The sequence below is a fragment of the Candoia aspera genome, chromosome 7 (genome assembly GCF_035149785.1).
Source record: "Candoia aspera isolate rCanAsp1 chromosome 7, rCanAsp1.hap2, whole genome shotgun sequence".
Classification (NCBI taxonomy): domain Eukaryota; kingdom Metazoa; phylum Chordata; class Lepidosauria; order Squamata; family Boidae; genus Candoia; species Candoia aspera.
The window spans coordinates 33,528,894-33,542,971 of record NC_086159.1 but is presented as its reverse complement, the minus strand read 5'-3'; the positions used below and the strand labels follow the sequence as shown (position 1 = coordinate 33,542,971).

The following is a 14,078-nucleotide window of genomic DNA, read 5'->3' as shown; positions in this document are numbered from 1 at the left end:
AGGCATGCCAAAGCTTTGATTGGTTCAATATTTGTTACATATATAAACACTCTGCAACATTTCTTTTGGATGTATTTGTTTGTTTATCACTAATATAAAAATGCTGTTAGATTGAAAATAGCCTCAGGTGTACTTATAAATATCTAGCCAGGTGGTTTCTCCTCACAAGCCCAGAAATTTAACTCCTTTCAACACTGAGAGAGGATTTTTCTCCCCTTTTAATGATATTTGGATGAGGAGCCCAATTGTTCCATTTGTTATGCCTGTCCAAATGGCAGGGATTGTTCATTCTGTCATTATATGCGTAATGGATTTCTTTAAACATTAATTCATCTGCAACTAATTTAGAAGCTGCTTCCTACTGATGCCAAACTCCTACTCAGTACAAATACACAGTTCCATATTTTCTAGTTCCATCCTGAACATCTCTTTTTAGGTGGAGAAAGGGGGCTGGGAGAAGCAGAAACTCAAGCTTTTTTCACTCCTATTTTTTTCTCCCTGTCAAGGACTCAAGTCAAGCTCTAAGTATTTAAAGGACTTCAGTGCTTCAGAGCATGATTACTGAAGGATGGAAGGAGTACCACAGCCATCAAAGAGTCCCTGTATAAAACTGTGATTCTCTTTCAAGACCTCTATTCAGGTCCCTGTGTAGCTTAGACACACACTGCCCCCAAGATGTGGCTTTGACCTCCATGAGCCACTAGCATCCGTTGTTACTCCCCCTCATTCTCCTGGTTTCATTTCCTGAGGTTTCTGATTTCCTGAGTGAGGGAAGGAACTTTTCAGAAAGGAGGTGGCAGTCTGAAGGAGGAGGCTGCATGGAGAATGGGAGGGAGGGGTCACTTATCATAAATAAAAAGGTCTCCACTTTGCCGGTATAGAGTGTAGGAACATTGGGAGAAGAGAACCTGCTGTATCAGAAAAAGCCTACGTAACAGAGGACAGCACAGATCCTTATATTATAGTGAGTATGCAGGAGCCTTACTAATATTGGTGCACCAGTTAATTGCAAATGCAACAGCAAAAAAGAAATATAAAGAGAGAGGGATTAGCATACTGTGATTATGAATCATTTCAACATGGTAAGTTCCAAAGGACTGCCCTTTTGCTCTAATTAAGTGCAGGATTGTTAGTGAAGGTATGTGCTGGAATTAATACTAGAAATCTTGGTTTATAATTGTAATAGGAGGGAAAATGATATGATATGGCCAGGGCTGAGAGTGGATCTGAATGTTTTAAATGTGTACATATGTGGTATCTGTGATATCACAGCTTTTTATTTTCAAATAAAATTACCTGGGTTTCATGTGAGCCTCAGATTTGGATGATATATTGCTTAGAATTGGGATAAGGAACATGTGGCTCTAATACTGTGGCTGAACTACGATTCCCAGCATCCCTTAATAATGGGCATGCTGAGTAGGTTGGATGAGAATTGTAATTCAGCAGCAGTTGGAAGGTAAATGGTATAACTTGCTTGAAATTAAAATGGCTTAATATTGACAGATAAGCATTAGGGTTTCTTCACTTTTTAAAGAATAATGTGGAGCTTAGTTTGCATTAAAATGTTGCTGGATATTCATATTTCCCAAATGATCTTTTACCTCCCATTTTAGCAACTTAGCAAGCTGCCATGTAGTTTTAGTAAACACTATTAATGTTTACTTTCCATTAATTCTGAGTCAAACTTGAAAATAGTATTCTTTCTGGGCAAAGAATTTTGTAAATAATAATTGTAAACCCGGACCAGTAACAACCCCAAAGCATTGCTTATCCAAGTTAATGAAAATGATGATATAAGCCTGTGTGGATCAAAATCAGATTTTTCTCTGAAAATTGATCCTGCTTTACCAAACTTTACATTATTTGTCTTGGAAAGTGTTAGGCATGTTGTGAAAAAGATGTTTAAAATAAAAATATGGTGTTTAAAAGTCCATCCGTATTTCTATAAATTTCAGCAATTAGCATGGCTTAATATTAGCAGATAAGTATTAGGGTTTCTTCACTTTTTAAAGAATAATGTGGAGCTTAGTTTGCATTAAAATGTTGCTGGACATTCATATTTCCCAAATGATCTTTTACCTCCCATTTTAGCAACATAGCCCTATAAAGCAAACTGAGAGGAAGAAAAGATCAGGTAAACCACAGATGGTGTTGTGGGGAGCCACCATTTCTTTTCCAAGCATGGCCTGGAGTTTCCTCTGAAAGCAAAGATCTGAATAATTCTCCTGTTTGTGAAAACCCTCGCCACTATTTCTCTGAGCCTGCTGGTCCTCTCCCATTCAAAACTCTTCCAAGAGCTTTGTTTTCCTCTATTCTTGCCCTATGACTTTCACCCCAGTCATATTTCTTGGCAGGATGGCAGGAGAGGTTCACAAAGATGCCGGGCTAACTATGATATACAGTCAGCTCATAAAATCCACATAGGTAATGTGGAATATAAACAAGTCCTTACCAAGGCAAGGTAACATTTTAAAGGATATTTTTGCTGTTTTAATCTCAGAGAGGAGTGGGCTAGGAGGAGTGGAAGGGAAACTGGTGCAGGAGATTGGAGGACTGCAGAGTGCCAGGGGCTAGTGGCTACCATGATTGCCCTTGTTGGTCATCTCAGTTGCTCAGCACAAGTAGACACTTCTGCTCTCCATGTGATTTTATAAGTGGTTTGAAAATTTTAGTAGTTTGGGGGTTACAGAGAAAGATAAGAGATATTCCTCTATTCTTATTTTCTAGGAATTTTGGATGTAATGTAATGCATTTCACCCAGTATTCCCGATACTGGGATTCAATAGTCCTTTCCTCTTACACAACCCCATTCATCTCTAGGGGGAAAACGGCCTTGAAGAAATGTCATTCTGGAAAAAAACATACTGCATATGGACATGTTATATTCTGTGCATATGCACACATCCAGTTTTTTATACACATAGATACAGTTTGAAGCCTTCACTGCCACTGACTTTGAAAAACTGAGAATATTTTCTAGCTAATCAGGGCAAAATTGGCCTGTTGATTGAATTGTTTGTTCATTTATTTTATGGCATTTCTAGGCTGCCCCACTCCCAACAGCCTCTGGACAGCGAATGCCCAGCCCAACTCCATTCATGATTTTATTTCATGTTGTGTACATTTGTCCAGTGATTTCTAAAAAAAAACACCACAGAGTGATGATTATGGGAGAGTGGCTGCCAAGGCCCTTTTATTGTATTTTAAAGAGCTGTGAAATAAAAGTGGCTTGGCAAAATGCTACAGCAGATGATCCTTTGTGGGAAGAGGGTTGCAGTAAACCCAGGAGCCAGGATGATGTGTGAATTCTCACATTGGAAACCAGAAATAGAAAAGACCTGGGTGGAAGTGACCTTAGTATAAAAGAATGACTGAAACCTGGTTGAGAAATTCATTATTAATATGATGGAGACGTGATGATGCCAAAGTTACTTTCTTGATGTGGAAACTACTCTTGTGATAAGTCTGATATGCTATGACTCTGGCATGTCACCTTCTACAAAACCATTAAGATTTTGGTTAGGCAAGGGGTTGAGAAACTATGATTTTGAAAAAAAGTGTGAATTTATGCCAAGAATCAAGATTTAGCAAATAGTTAAACATCATTTGATTATGCTTATTGCAGAAATCTGCATGACTCATAATTGGTCACATTCCTATAGTATGGTAAGCCACTGGCTTCTCCTACCAAAGAGTGCAATTGAAGAAATCATAGCACTCCCTGCATAATTTACTTACTATGAAGTGGGATCCTGACTGGGATCCTGATTTCTATCTTTGAAATAATCCAGGACTCTGAAGGCAAGAACAAACCTTGATGTCTGACTCTGTTTTTTAAAAAGGGAACCAGTCAGAGATCCTGGTTCACAAACCACAATGGCATGGTATATATGAAAAAAGCTTCTATGGCTTACATACTGTAATAATTCTGCCTCGCCAAGATCTCTGCTAAACCCTTCCCTCTGTAGCATAATCCACATCTTCCATAGCAGTCTGTTTACTTCTATACACACACAATTTTCAGCACTGCACACTTCAGCAATTTCTCTCCTCCCCAGATTTCCAGTCCCATTTCTCTCGCCACCTCTTCTCTCCCATTACTTTTATTTTCTTTTGTTCCTTTAATTATTAAAACGGTTTGGATGTAGAGTACAGCAAAGCTTTATTGCAACAAAGGGCTGTGGGGGGGAGCAGCGTAGGATTTCTTCTGAATGGTATGCTGAACCTGCAAACCCCTCTGAGGTACGGGGCCCTAGAACTGAGATGGTTTGGCCCCTATGGACTCAGTGATTTTTAGGATAGAAAACAGGCTAAGATAAATGTTTGCACTTTAGCCAGCAAACAAGAAGCGGGAAGGATTTTGTGCCCTTAAGTGAACTTTCTTTGTTACAAAAAGAAGATCCCCTCCCTGTACTTTTATTCTGAACACGAGTCAGGCAGTTACAAGAACAATAGATATTGTCCTAACAGTCAGAAATCACGCTGAGACGAGGAGTAGGTCTCTAGTGTTTATTACTGCTACATAAGACAGAATCCTAACAAACTGAAGAAGCGTGGGAAAAGCCCAGACAGATAAACCCCAAAAGTTAAGGCAGGTCTGATCTGTGTCTCTTTGAATGGCTGCTCAATTCCTCAGTACTATGCATGCGTTTTCCCCCCTGGATAGAGGCCCCTTCCAGCTCGCCATCAGTACTCATGACAGATATGGCTGCTTTTATGATATTTAGATTGGCTCTCTGAGAACTACTAAAACTGTTTGGGCTGAAGTTCAGACTAAAATGGAAAGTCACATCCTTGACTGACTCTCCAGACAAAAAAACAGCACCAAACCCCCTCAGAACAGAAAACAAATCTATTAGACCATTGCGGTAAAACCCTTTTTCCTGACATCCAGTTTTCTAAGGGAGGGAACTCTTTCTCTTAGCCTCCACCCTGACAGCAGTTTTGTAGGGCAGATAAAAGCTTATCAACTTGGTGAGTAGATAACAGTGCAAAGCAGAAGACACAGGAATTTTAAAATTCACTTTGGGGACAACCAGGAATTAACTTGTTATTACATAAAAACAAAAGGGTTGGTGATAGTACCAGAAGTAGCTTCCCATCTGCCCAGGAAGTCAGCTGAGCCTACTGTTAAATCAGTTGTTGGTGCTCATCAGTATTTTTATTGTGCCAAATCCAGAGCCCTTGTTTGCACAAGCCTTACAGTCATAACAGGTGCTTCAGCTGGCTTCTTGGGCATATCTCAAACCCTGCTTGATTGACTTAATAGACAGATGAGGTTTAGAAGAGTACAGTTGCACGTAATGTTGAAATGAAAACTTCCCAAGATAATATGGTAAGCCCTCTTAATTCTGATAGAATGAATGATATGGAAGTATGTTACTGGGGCTTTGGGAACTGTAATCCAACACTTTTGGAGGAGGTCAAATGCGGAATACAGTTATTGATGGAATATGGCAAGGAAAATCAGCAGTGCACAACAGTTTCTGATGTAGGGCCACATTTGCCATTTGAATGACCTGTTGAAGGAAGCACTCCAAAAAGTAGCAAGTAGGACCAGGACAAAAATCTAAACTTGATTTGATTCCATCTACATTTCCATTGAAATGTATTAAATATAAGTTATATGGTTATTCTTCAGTCATGTATTTAATAATGTTCAGCTTCTGTAACATTACACATGATAATGTGGAAACAACCTTGAGGGGAGGGATTCCTCTGTGGACTGCTTTCAGAGCTTTCACAGTCTAGACAAGGCCTTGGAGCCTTAGATTGTGGTCTTCTGACTTAGAGATTTAAGGTTTGCTCTTTTGGAGAAGCCTAACCCAGTCCTCATGGGCCTTGGCTAAGCTCTGGAATTTTACCCCGTAGTTCAGCATTTCTGAACATGCAGAGTTAATAGCTCACCTCTGCCTCTGCGGAAAGGGAGGGAAAGCAGAGAAGCCGACTCCCACCAGAGGCTGCTTAAACCCTCTAAGGCAGTGTTCCTCAACCTTGGCCCCTTTAAGATGGGTGGACTTCAACTTCCAGAATTGGCCAAGCCAACTTGGCTGGCTGGGGAATTCTGGGAGTTGAAGTCCACCCATCTTAAAGGGGCCAAGGTTGAGGAACACTGCTCTAAGGGGATATTTTATAACAGTCTTTGAGAGACCAAGTGTCAGGCATGCCATTCACTTGACTCTTTTGCTGTTCTGCTGCTGCTGCTGCTTTTAAAAATACATATTTGATTGCTAAATTTTGCAGCTTGCTTGGAGTTCTGGGCCAGATTCCATACAAACGGAGAGTAAGGCAGAAAGCAAGAGAAAGACGTGAAAATGAGGACCCTCATCATTCTTGCACTCCTAGCTGTTCTCATGGTGACGGCTTTCTGCTATGGTAAGTGATGTCTTCTAATAGATAATTTGGGGATTGGGGTGGCAATGATCTATCATAGAAAGTTGATGTTCTGGACACACTCATCTAATTTTATTCTTCCCTCACTACCACATCTCCCTGTATCGTATCTTTCTTCCTCAGTACCCTTTTCCCAATATTTCAGGCTAGATTCTTCCTGTCCAGGCCTCAGCTGGAGCTGTCTGTCCATCTAACACAACCATTCCATTCTGTTCTTATTCCCTAGTAATCCCATGTGTGTTTTCAGCTAAGTTAATTGCTTTACCAAGAGGCAATACAATTTATAAATAAACCGCATGCTTAGAAAACGGCAGGATGCAATTTGCAGAAAATGCATGTATTTTCTTGATTAGGGTTGCTGAGTTTCAGCTGTGATAAAAAGAGTCCTAGATTCAATTTGGAGAGAGTGATAGCATATTCTGGTGGCCCATTGTATGAGGAAAAAACTTTTCCTGGAGAGAGATTCCAAATGCTTCCTTCTGAAGCTTTAGAGATGGCCAGAATATCTAATGAATAGATTCATTAGACAGTGTACTCTTTTGGTTGTTGGCTCCACAAGTTCCTTTGAATGGCTAGATTTATCTTCCTAAAATAATTTTTGCTCTGTTGTCCTTTTGTTGCTAACATAACAGTTTTTCCCTTCATCCTTTCTTCCCATGGCACAAGGATAATAAAATCTAGCCTGATATGACATAAAATTCTATAAAATGGTAAAGCTGTGAGTAATAATTGGGGTGTGATTGATTTCACTATGGGCTACATTACCTTTTTTGGTGTCTTTCATGCCTAGAACTCCTTAATGCTTTATTAATGCTGGGCAAGATTTTATAAATTTGCCTAATCTGGAAATAACAGTACTTGGTTTGTATTGTCATGATATATTTATTCTTGGAACGATGATACAGTTTGTAAAAATAATGTAATAGCTAAAACATTTTGCCACTCTGAACTGTCTGAATAAAGATACTGTAATTTTTTGCAAGCTTAAGAGGAAAAAAGTGTAACTGCATATATTTAGGAATCACAAAATAAGAGCTAGCCTTTTAGGCCCTGTTGGCTTCAGTAGGTAAATTAAAGCATGAATTTACTTTTTCAGTGGACTTTATGTTATGCTATAATTATGGGCCAAATTCAAAAGGTCTTAAGACTCCAATATCGTGTCAAAATTACACAGTACAGTATCCTTTATCAATCCATTTGATTGATAAATTAATTTTAGCTGTATTTATGATATTAAAATATCCACTAGTATAAACAGATTTTAAAAATAATAGATGCTTCCACAAACTGGCTGCATTTATTAATTGCCCAAAGCTGGGAATGAGACTTCTGTATCATCTAATCAGAGAGGGTATCTTAATTAGACATCTTTAGAAGCATATTTGGGGACTTTGGTCTGGTTCACTGTTTACATTCTTATAGTACCATAATTTTATAAGTCATTTTCACTTCTTTTTTCTTACAGAGTCTCATGAGAGCATTGAATCACATGAATTTACAAGTAAGAAATGATGGTATATATTATCTGACTTCGTGGTTCCTGAAATGCTTGGCTTTTGCAGGGGATCCCAAATGATCTCCCAAGGGCATTTTAAAAAGTTGTTTTTTCCTCAACATCTTCCCCAGCCAACTCAAGGAATACAAAAAAAGTGCCCTTGCACCACAACAGTCTGTCCAAACAGCCCATTTGGATTCCTGTGTGTTTTCCATTTGGGCACAATTGTTCTCTTATCATCCAGGCTTGTGATACTCTCAGGGAGCCAAGCAGTTGCAAGTTAACATCACTAACCATTGACGTTAGAGAACAAGCTAAGAATAGCATCTGTCATAGAAAGGGTGGTAAGAAATAAAATAAAGGAAATAAATTTTTCCAGTCCACACAAAGCCAAGTTTGGAATATCATCCACAGTGGGAAAACACTTCAAGAAGCCCTCACTGCTGATCCAATTTCTTTGCCTAAAAGAAGGCCTATTGGAAAGCTGCCCTAGCAGTGCAGAAAAGAACAGCCACAGTCCTCCCAGGACTCTTTATAGTGGACTTCCTTTCAAGGGAGCATTTCTAAGATTGGGCTATTCAATTCATCTGCATTAGAAGATGAAGGGATGGTGGGTTCATTGGAAGAATTAGAAACAGCTAGGGAGAATATTTTTAAAATTGTGACATTTTAATTATATAACCAATGTTATTTCAAACACAGATATTCAACCTGCACTGTATCTTTACAAGTGACTTTGTCAAAGGATACTGAAAAGAGCTTTCTGGTGAAAATTGACTAAACTCTTGTAAACTCATCTAGATCCAAGATTAATTTTTATCCTTAATCAGCTCAAAGCAGACTACTTTTACAGCAACATAAAACTTAATTTCAGTTTTTTAAACTCCATGCCAATCTTTAGGGTGAGGTGGGGAACCTTGCCAGTTTAAGAGTCAGATTGCCTCCCAGTCACCTCATGTTAATAGTAAGACTGGATTATATCAAGGGGTGGTCTCCTTGCACAGAAGACTTTCTTTTGTCCCCTGCAGTCCCCTTCCTTAAGCAGAAAACTGGCTTTCTCTGTGCCAAGGGAGGCACAAAGCAATCATTCTCTACCTTTGTCTGCATAAAGAATAGGGTGCAGCTTAAGGAGGGCGCGCCAAGTACATTTGGCCCACAGAAAACAAGTTCCCTGGTTCCCAATTTCTCCTTTAGGCAATGAGGAAGGCTACTGAAGATGAAAGGAAAACAGAAGACACATTTTTTCTCATTCCTGTGGAATCAACTACACACAACACTATTCTAATAAGAAGTCTGGCCTCTATTGCATCTGGCTTCTTCCTGCCATTCTGTTTCTTTTAAATAAAGAAGCTTGTCATGCAATAAAATAAATGGTAGTGAAGTCAGTTTAGATCCCAAAGTAACTTATTTCTCAATATTCTCATTCAGAATCTGACCATCATTAGGCTAATCATAGACAAAGTCTTTCTCCCAAAGTGATCATAGAATCTTGCTGTAATAGACTGATGATTGCTGATCTCTCTGTGAGACTGGAGAGAGGTCTTATTATTTTAATTATTACACAAATGCCTTAAATACCAGAAATATTTCAATAAGTTGGGGAAGAAAGAGAGAGAAGAATTGTACTTCACTTTCTGGAAACAGTAAGTTACTGAAAAGTCAAAACATAACAGCTAGTTTATATGCATAATGGATAACATCGGTGAATATATGAACTGTACACACAAATTGACAACAATAAATAAAACAAAAGGAAAAGGATGATACATGAAGAATAAAATTCAGAAAGAAAATATTAAGTGAAAAATATATTTTTCAATTCTATACTTTGCTCAAATGCAGGGCCAAAAAACTGAAATGTTCTCTTGACCTTGTGTTCTGCTTGTTGGCTTTGCAAGGCATCAGAAAGTTGGACTAGATAGATCCTTGGTCTCATTCAGATGGACTCTTGCATTCTTATGTAACAGCATTAGCACTAGAACAAACAGTCCTCCCTTAGACTCTTTGTATAGGAGGGGTGAGTAAGCTGGAAGCTCCCATGGAAAATTATGTTGAGGGAGAGGCCATTGTTTTTTATTAATAACAGAAGGACTGCATTATGAACAGAGGAAGGTAATGGGTCTGGCCATCTTATATGTGAAAGCCAATGTCAAAAGGACATGAGCACAGGGTCTGGGGCAGGGGGTTGCCTAAAGCTTTTGATTCATATACACAGCGGTTATTAACTATATTTCTGTTTCCTACCAGGTCCTTTCATTAACAGAAGGCATGCCAACGTCTTTATGAGACCCCCACCAGAGAATAGGAGGGACATTTATTGGCAGGAAAGGTAATGCTATTTTAGGATTCAGGATTATTCAGAACAAATGGGGAAGTTCACCATCCTGGTGTCTTCTGTATAAGTTGGACACCAACATCTACCATCCACATCAATTATGGGAGTTGAACTCCAAATTATCTGAAAGATAATAGATTGTGTAAGACTTGCGTTGAGGGAAAACTTCTCTTCCTCAAAGAATGCTGACTTTCATTTTGAAAAAGTCATGGGTGGAAAGAGATCACTGCCTGAGAACCACTACTCTAAAGTGTTTCTCAAGTTACATTAATTGAAAAGAGCAGCTGAAAGAAACAAAGAACTAATATATATGGAAATGAATGTGAAAAATGACATATGTGGGTAAACTGGGCAAAATATCCAGAAAGGTTTACTGTTGATACTGTACCTATGTATCCTGTGCATAGCTGAGAACCACTAATGAGCCAAGGTAGAATATTGGAGAGTCACAGGTTGGCATAGTCACATAGTCCTGCAATTTCCAAAAATCCTATTGTATCTCATCATTGCATTCAGCCCTCTTCTGCCTCATTCTTTTTCTTCATTAGTGATTTACATCTCTTTAACAGCATCACCCAGCCCTTATTAGAGTGATATAAGGCCTGTCCTGATTACTAATATTTTGGCACAAAAATAGTAAGATGGTTCTAGAAAATGCTGAAAGTCACCAGAGGGGAATGACCTAAGGTAGGAACATGCTAGGCAACCTTTCGTTGGTTAGAGGCTGTGCTTCCCCCCCCCCTTTTTCAAAGGGCGAGGGCAATACTGTCATGAGTATTAATGGTGAGCAGGAGGGGGCCCCTATCCAGGGGGAAAAACTCATGCGTAGAGACTTTGAACTTTCCTTCGAAGAAACTCAGAGCAGACCCACCTTGATTTTTGGGTTTATCTGTGAGGGTTTCCCATGGCCTTTGAGTTTGGCAGGATTTTCTGTCTAGTAGAGTAGAACAATAAACACTAGAGACTCAAGCTACCATCTCAGCGTGGTTCTTCACTCTAAGGTAGGACATCAATCCTGCCAAACTCAAAGGCCGTGGGAAACCCTCACAGATAAACCCAAAAATCAAGGCGTGTCTGCTCTGAGTTTCTTCGAAGGAAAGTTCAAAGTCTCTAAACTATGCATGTGTTTTTTCCCCCTGGATAGGGGCCCCCTCCTGCTCACCATCAGTACTCATGACAAATACTGTGATAACTTTACATGACTGGGGAAGATCAGTTCACTTAGATGCCTTCTCCCTGGTTCTCTGTCAAATGTTGACAACTTGGTTTCTGGGAGTTCCAGAAGATACACAGACTTTCTTTGATGTAACTTATTGGCTATGACTGCCCATCCTTATTCTAAATTAGTCATGGGAAACCTGAGCCCTTCCAGATATTGTTGAATATCATCTCCAGTCTATTCTGGCTGTTGGCTATCTAGGTGGGGCTTCAACAAAGCATACAGTAGCCTTTTTTGTTAAATATATGCAATATTCAAATATTGGAGAGCATGGATTTCTCCCCATGCTCTACAGCCAATTCACTTGTTTGTTTTTAGTGGGCAGATTCTACTCACAGAGATTTTAGCTGTTACTTTGTGAAACATCTGCCATGTTTTAAGAATCCTGAAAAGATTATTCAAAGATGTTCTATGACGTAATATGTGAACTGGACATCATTTAAAACATTCACAGCACAGGAAGAAAAGTGGAGTAAGAAAGTACTTAATGGCTTACCAAAGGATCACAGGAATTCTGTCATCCCCCTCCCCCCCTCCCGCCTCCAATCAGCTCTCTCTCTCATCATCTTCTCCTGCTCATGTTGACAGGATCAGAGAGCGCAGAAAGACTACCCAGGAACGTCAGCGGGAGACATGCGAAGATTATTATCCATGTGAAATTTATGCTCTGCGCCATGGCTATGCTGCTGCCTACAAACGGTTCTTTGGGCAGAGGAGGGGCGAGTGAAAGCATTACCATTCCCAGCGCCTGGAGCCTGGATTTTGTAGCTACAAAGAGTGACATCTTTGAAATGAATTGTTGCTTCTTAACTGCATATTATTCCACCTGTCGCTTCATTCTTTTGTAGCCAGTGATTTCTAGTATCTGTTAATTAGCACAATGCTGATGTAACTGTGGTTGGGCAGAGAAGGGATGTAGGTGTTTCTTATGAAATGAACAATATGGTTCGTAACTGAAGAGTTTTCTTTGTGCTGTTTGCATGTCAAAGATGAAGGTGCATATTTGTACACACTTACTTAGAATTTGTCTAATAAAATACTTTGTGTTGGATATAGATCTAGGATATGTATTAAGTTATATACTGGGAATCAATAGCATGGTATCCTCATGATGCCCTAGAATATCTAGGAGAGCCTCTAAATTTTAAATCTATTTTTTAAAAAGTATAAAAGTAGGTGAAAAAAAGATAATCAAATCTTCTATGCAAGAATTCAATGTTTTTTCAGTGTTCTTACATGAGATTGCACAAGGATTTGGGGTGGGGAGAGATTGTCAAAATCTCACAGGATTGATGATCTCATAAGAAATTTGTTTTGTTTTGCTGCTGTGCCTTTGAGTCAGTGTAATCCCTGCAGTTTTAGGCATTCTAAATTTTTTATTATTTTGGGTTCCCTGAAAAGTTTCTGATCCTATTATATAGTAATACTAATAGGTACTGGTTTTTACAACTCTATCCAGGCATTTCAGTGGGTGTTGTGATTATTGCCTCAATCTTAAATGTTTCCATGATTCAGTGCCCTTAGCTTTCAATAAAGTTATACTGTGAAAAGTTAGGCCCTTGTAATTAAAGCTGTTAGTTATTAAAAATATCCAGATGGCTATGCTCTAAAAAGCATAACTTTGCTTCTATCTCATTCCAAATCAAGTAATAACATGAGCCCCTCCGCACATTGTGACTGCATAAGCCACCCAGCAACCTGTTAATATAACATAGCATGCTGATGTGGTATGTTTATCAGTGTTAAAGAAATGGGTACAGCACCAAAGCTTCAGTCTTTAGTGATTATGTCAATATATTTGCAGCCCACCACTGTCCACTGTAATTTGGATTCTTTTCTTTAAAGATGGCAATGTCAAAACACACAGCCTTTACATTTGTTAAATATATGCAATATTCAAATATTTAAGTCTTAACCTACAGTGGGTTCTTTTGCAAGTAACTAAAACATATAGAAGCAACGTGAACAGAGACAAATCAGCCAGGGATGGGTGCTATGAAATGGTTAATATACTATGAAGCATATTAAGTAGATTACCTGTACAGGTAGTCCTCGACTTATAACCATTCGTTTAGCAATTGTTCGAAGTTATGATGGTGCTGAAAAAAGTGACTTACAACTGGTCCTCACACTTACAACCGTTGCAGGATCCCTGAGGTCACATGATCAAAATTTGGGCACTTGGCAACTGGCATGTATTTACGATGGTTGCAGTGTCCTGGGGTCATGTGATCACCATTTGCAACCTTCCCAGCTGGCTTCCAACAAGCAAAATCAATGGAAACCACATGATTTGCTTAACGACCATGTGATTCACTTAATGAGTGATGATTCACTTAATGACTGCTGCAAAAAAGTTGTAAAATTGGGTGCAGTCATGTGATGCCTCACTTAATGATCACACTGCTTAATGACAAATTTTCCAGTCCCTATTGTGGTCGTAAGTCAAGGACTACCTGAGTATTGGCCTTATGTACACAAAGAGAGAGAAAGTGTGTGTGTGTGTGTGTGTGTGTGTATGTAAAAGGGATCTGAAAGTCTGGCATCATGGCAGAAAAGCATATTATTCTCTGTATTCCCTAAGATGGCTATGCAGAACATGAATGGAGTTCAGAGTTTCTGACTTTTTGGAC

At 39.1% G+C, this 14,078-nt stretch overlaps 1 protein-coding gene across 1 annotated transcript; it reads left to right on the top strand.

Moving 5' to 3' along the window:
* The first annotated feature begins 809 nt into the window (after positions 1–809).
* MGP (matrix Gla protein) lies at positions 810–13,035 on the top strand. The gene is made up of 5 exons (XM_063308609.1): positions 810–964; positions 6,247–6,378; positions 7,862–7,897; positions 10,139–10,220; positions 12,034–13,035. Exons 2-5 carry the CDS (start codon positions 6,318–6,320, stop codon positions 12,170–12,172), a joined length of 318 nt encoding a protein of 105 aa, XP_063164679.1. The 5' UTR covers positions 810–964; positions 6,247–6,317; the 3' UTR covers positions 12,173–13,035.
* Positions 13,036–14,078: the final 1,043 nt, after the last annotated feature.

Excerpts from the sequence above, each read along its gene's own strand:
- MGP (XM_063308609.1), top strand. The coding sequence starts at position 6,318 with ATGAGGACCCTCATCATTCTTGCACTCCTAGCTGTTCTCATGGTGACG. Across the intron at positions 7,898-10,138 it reads TGAATCACATGAATTTACAA|GTCCTTTCATTAACAGAAGG; the intron begins GTAAGAAATGAT and ends GTTTCCTACCAG. Across the intron at positions 10,221-12,033 it reads GACATTTATTGGCAGGAAAG|GATCAGAGAGCGCAGAAAGA; the intron begins GTAATGCTATTT and ends TCATGTTGACAG.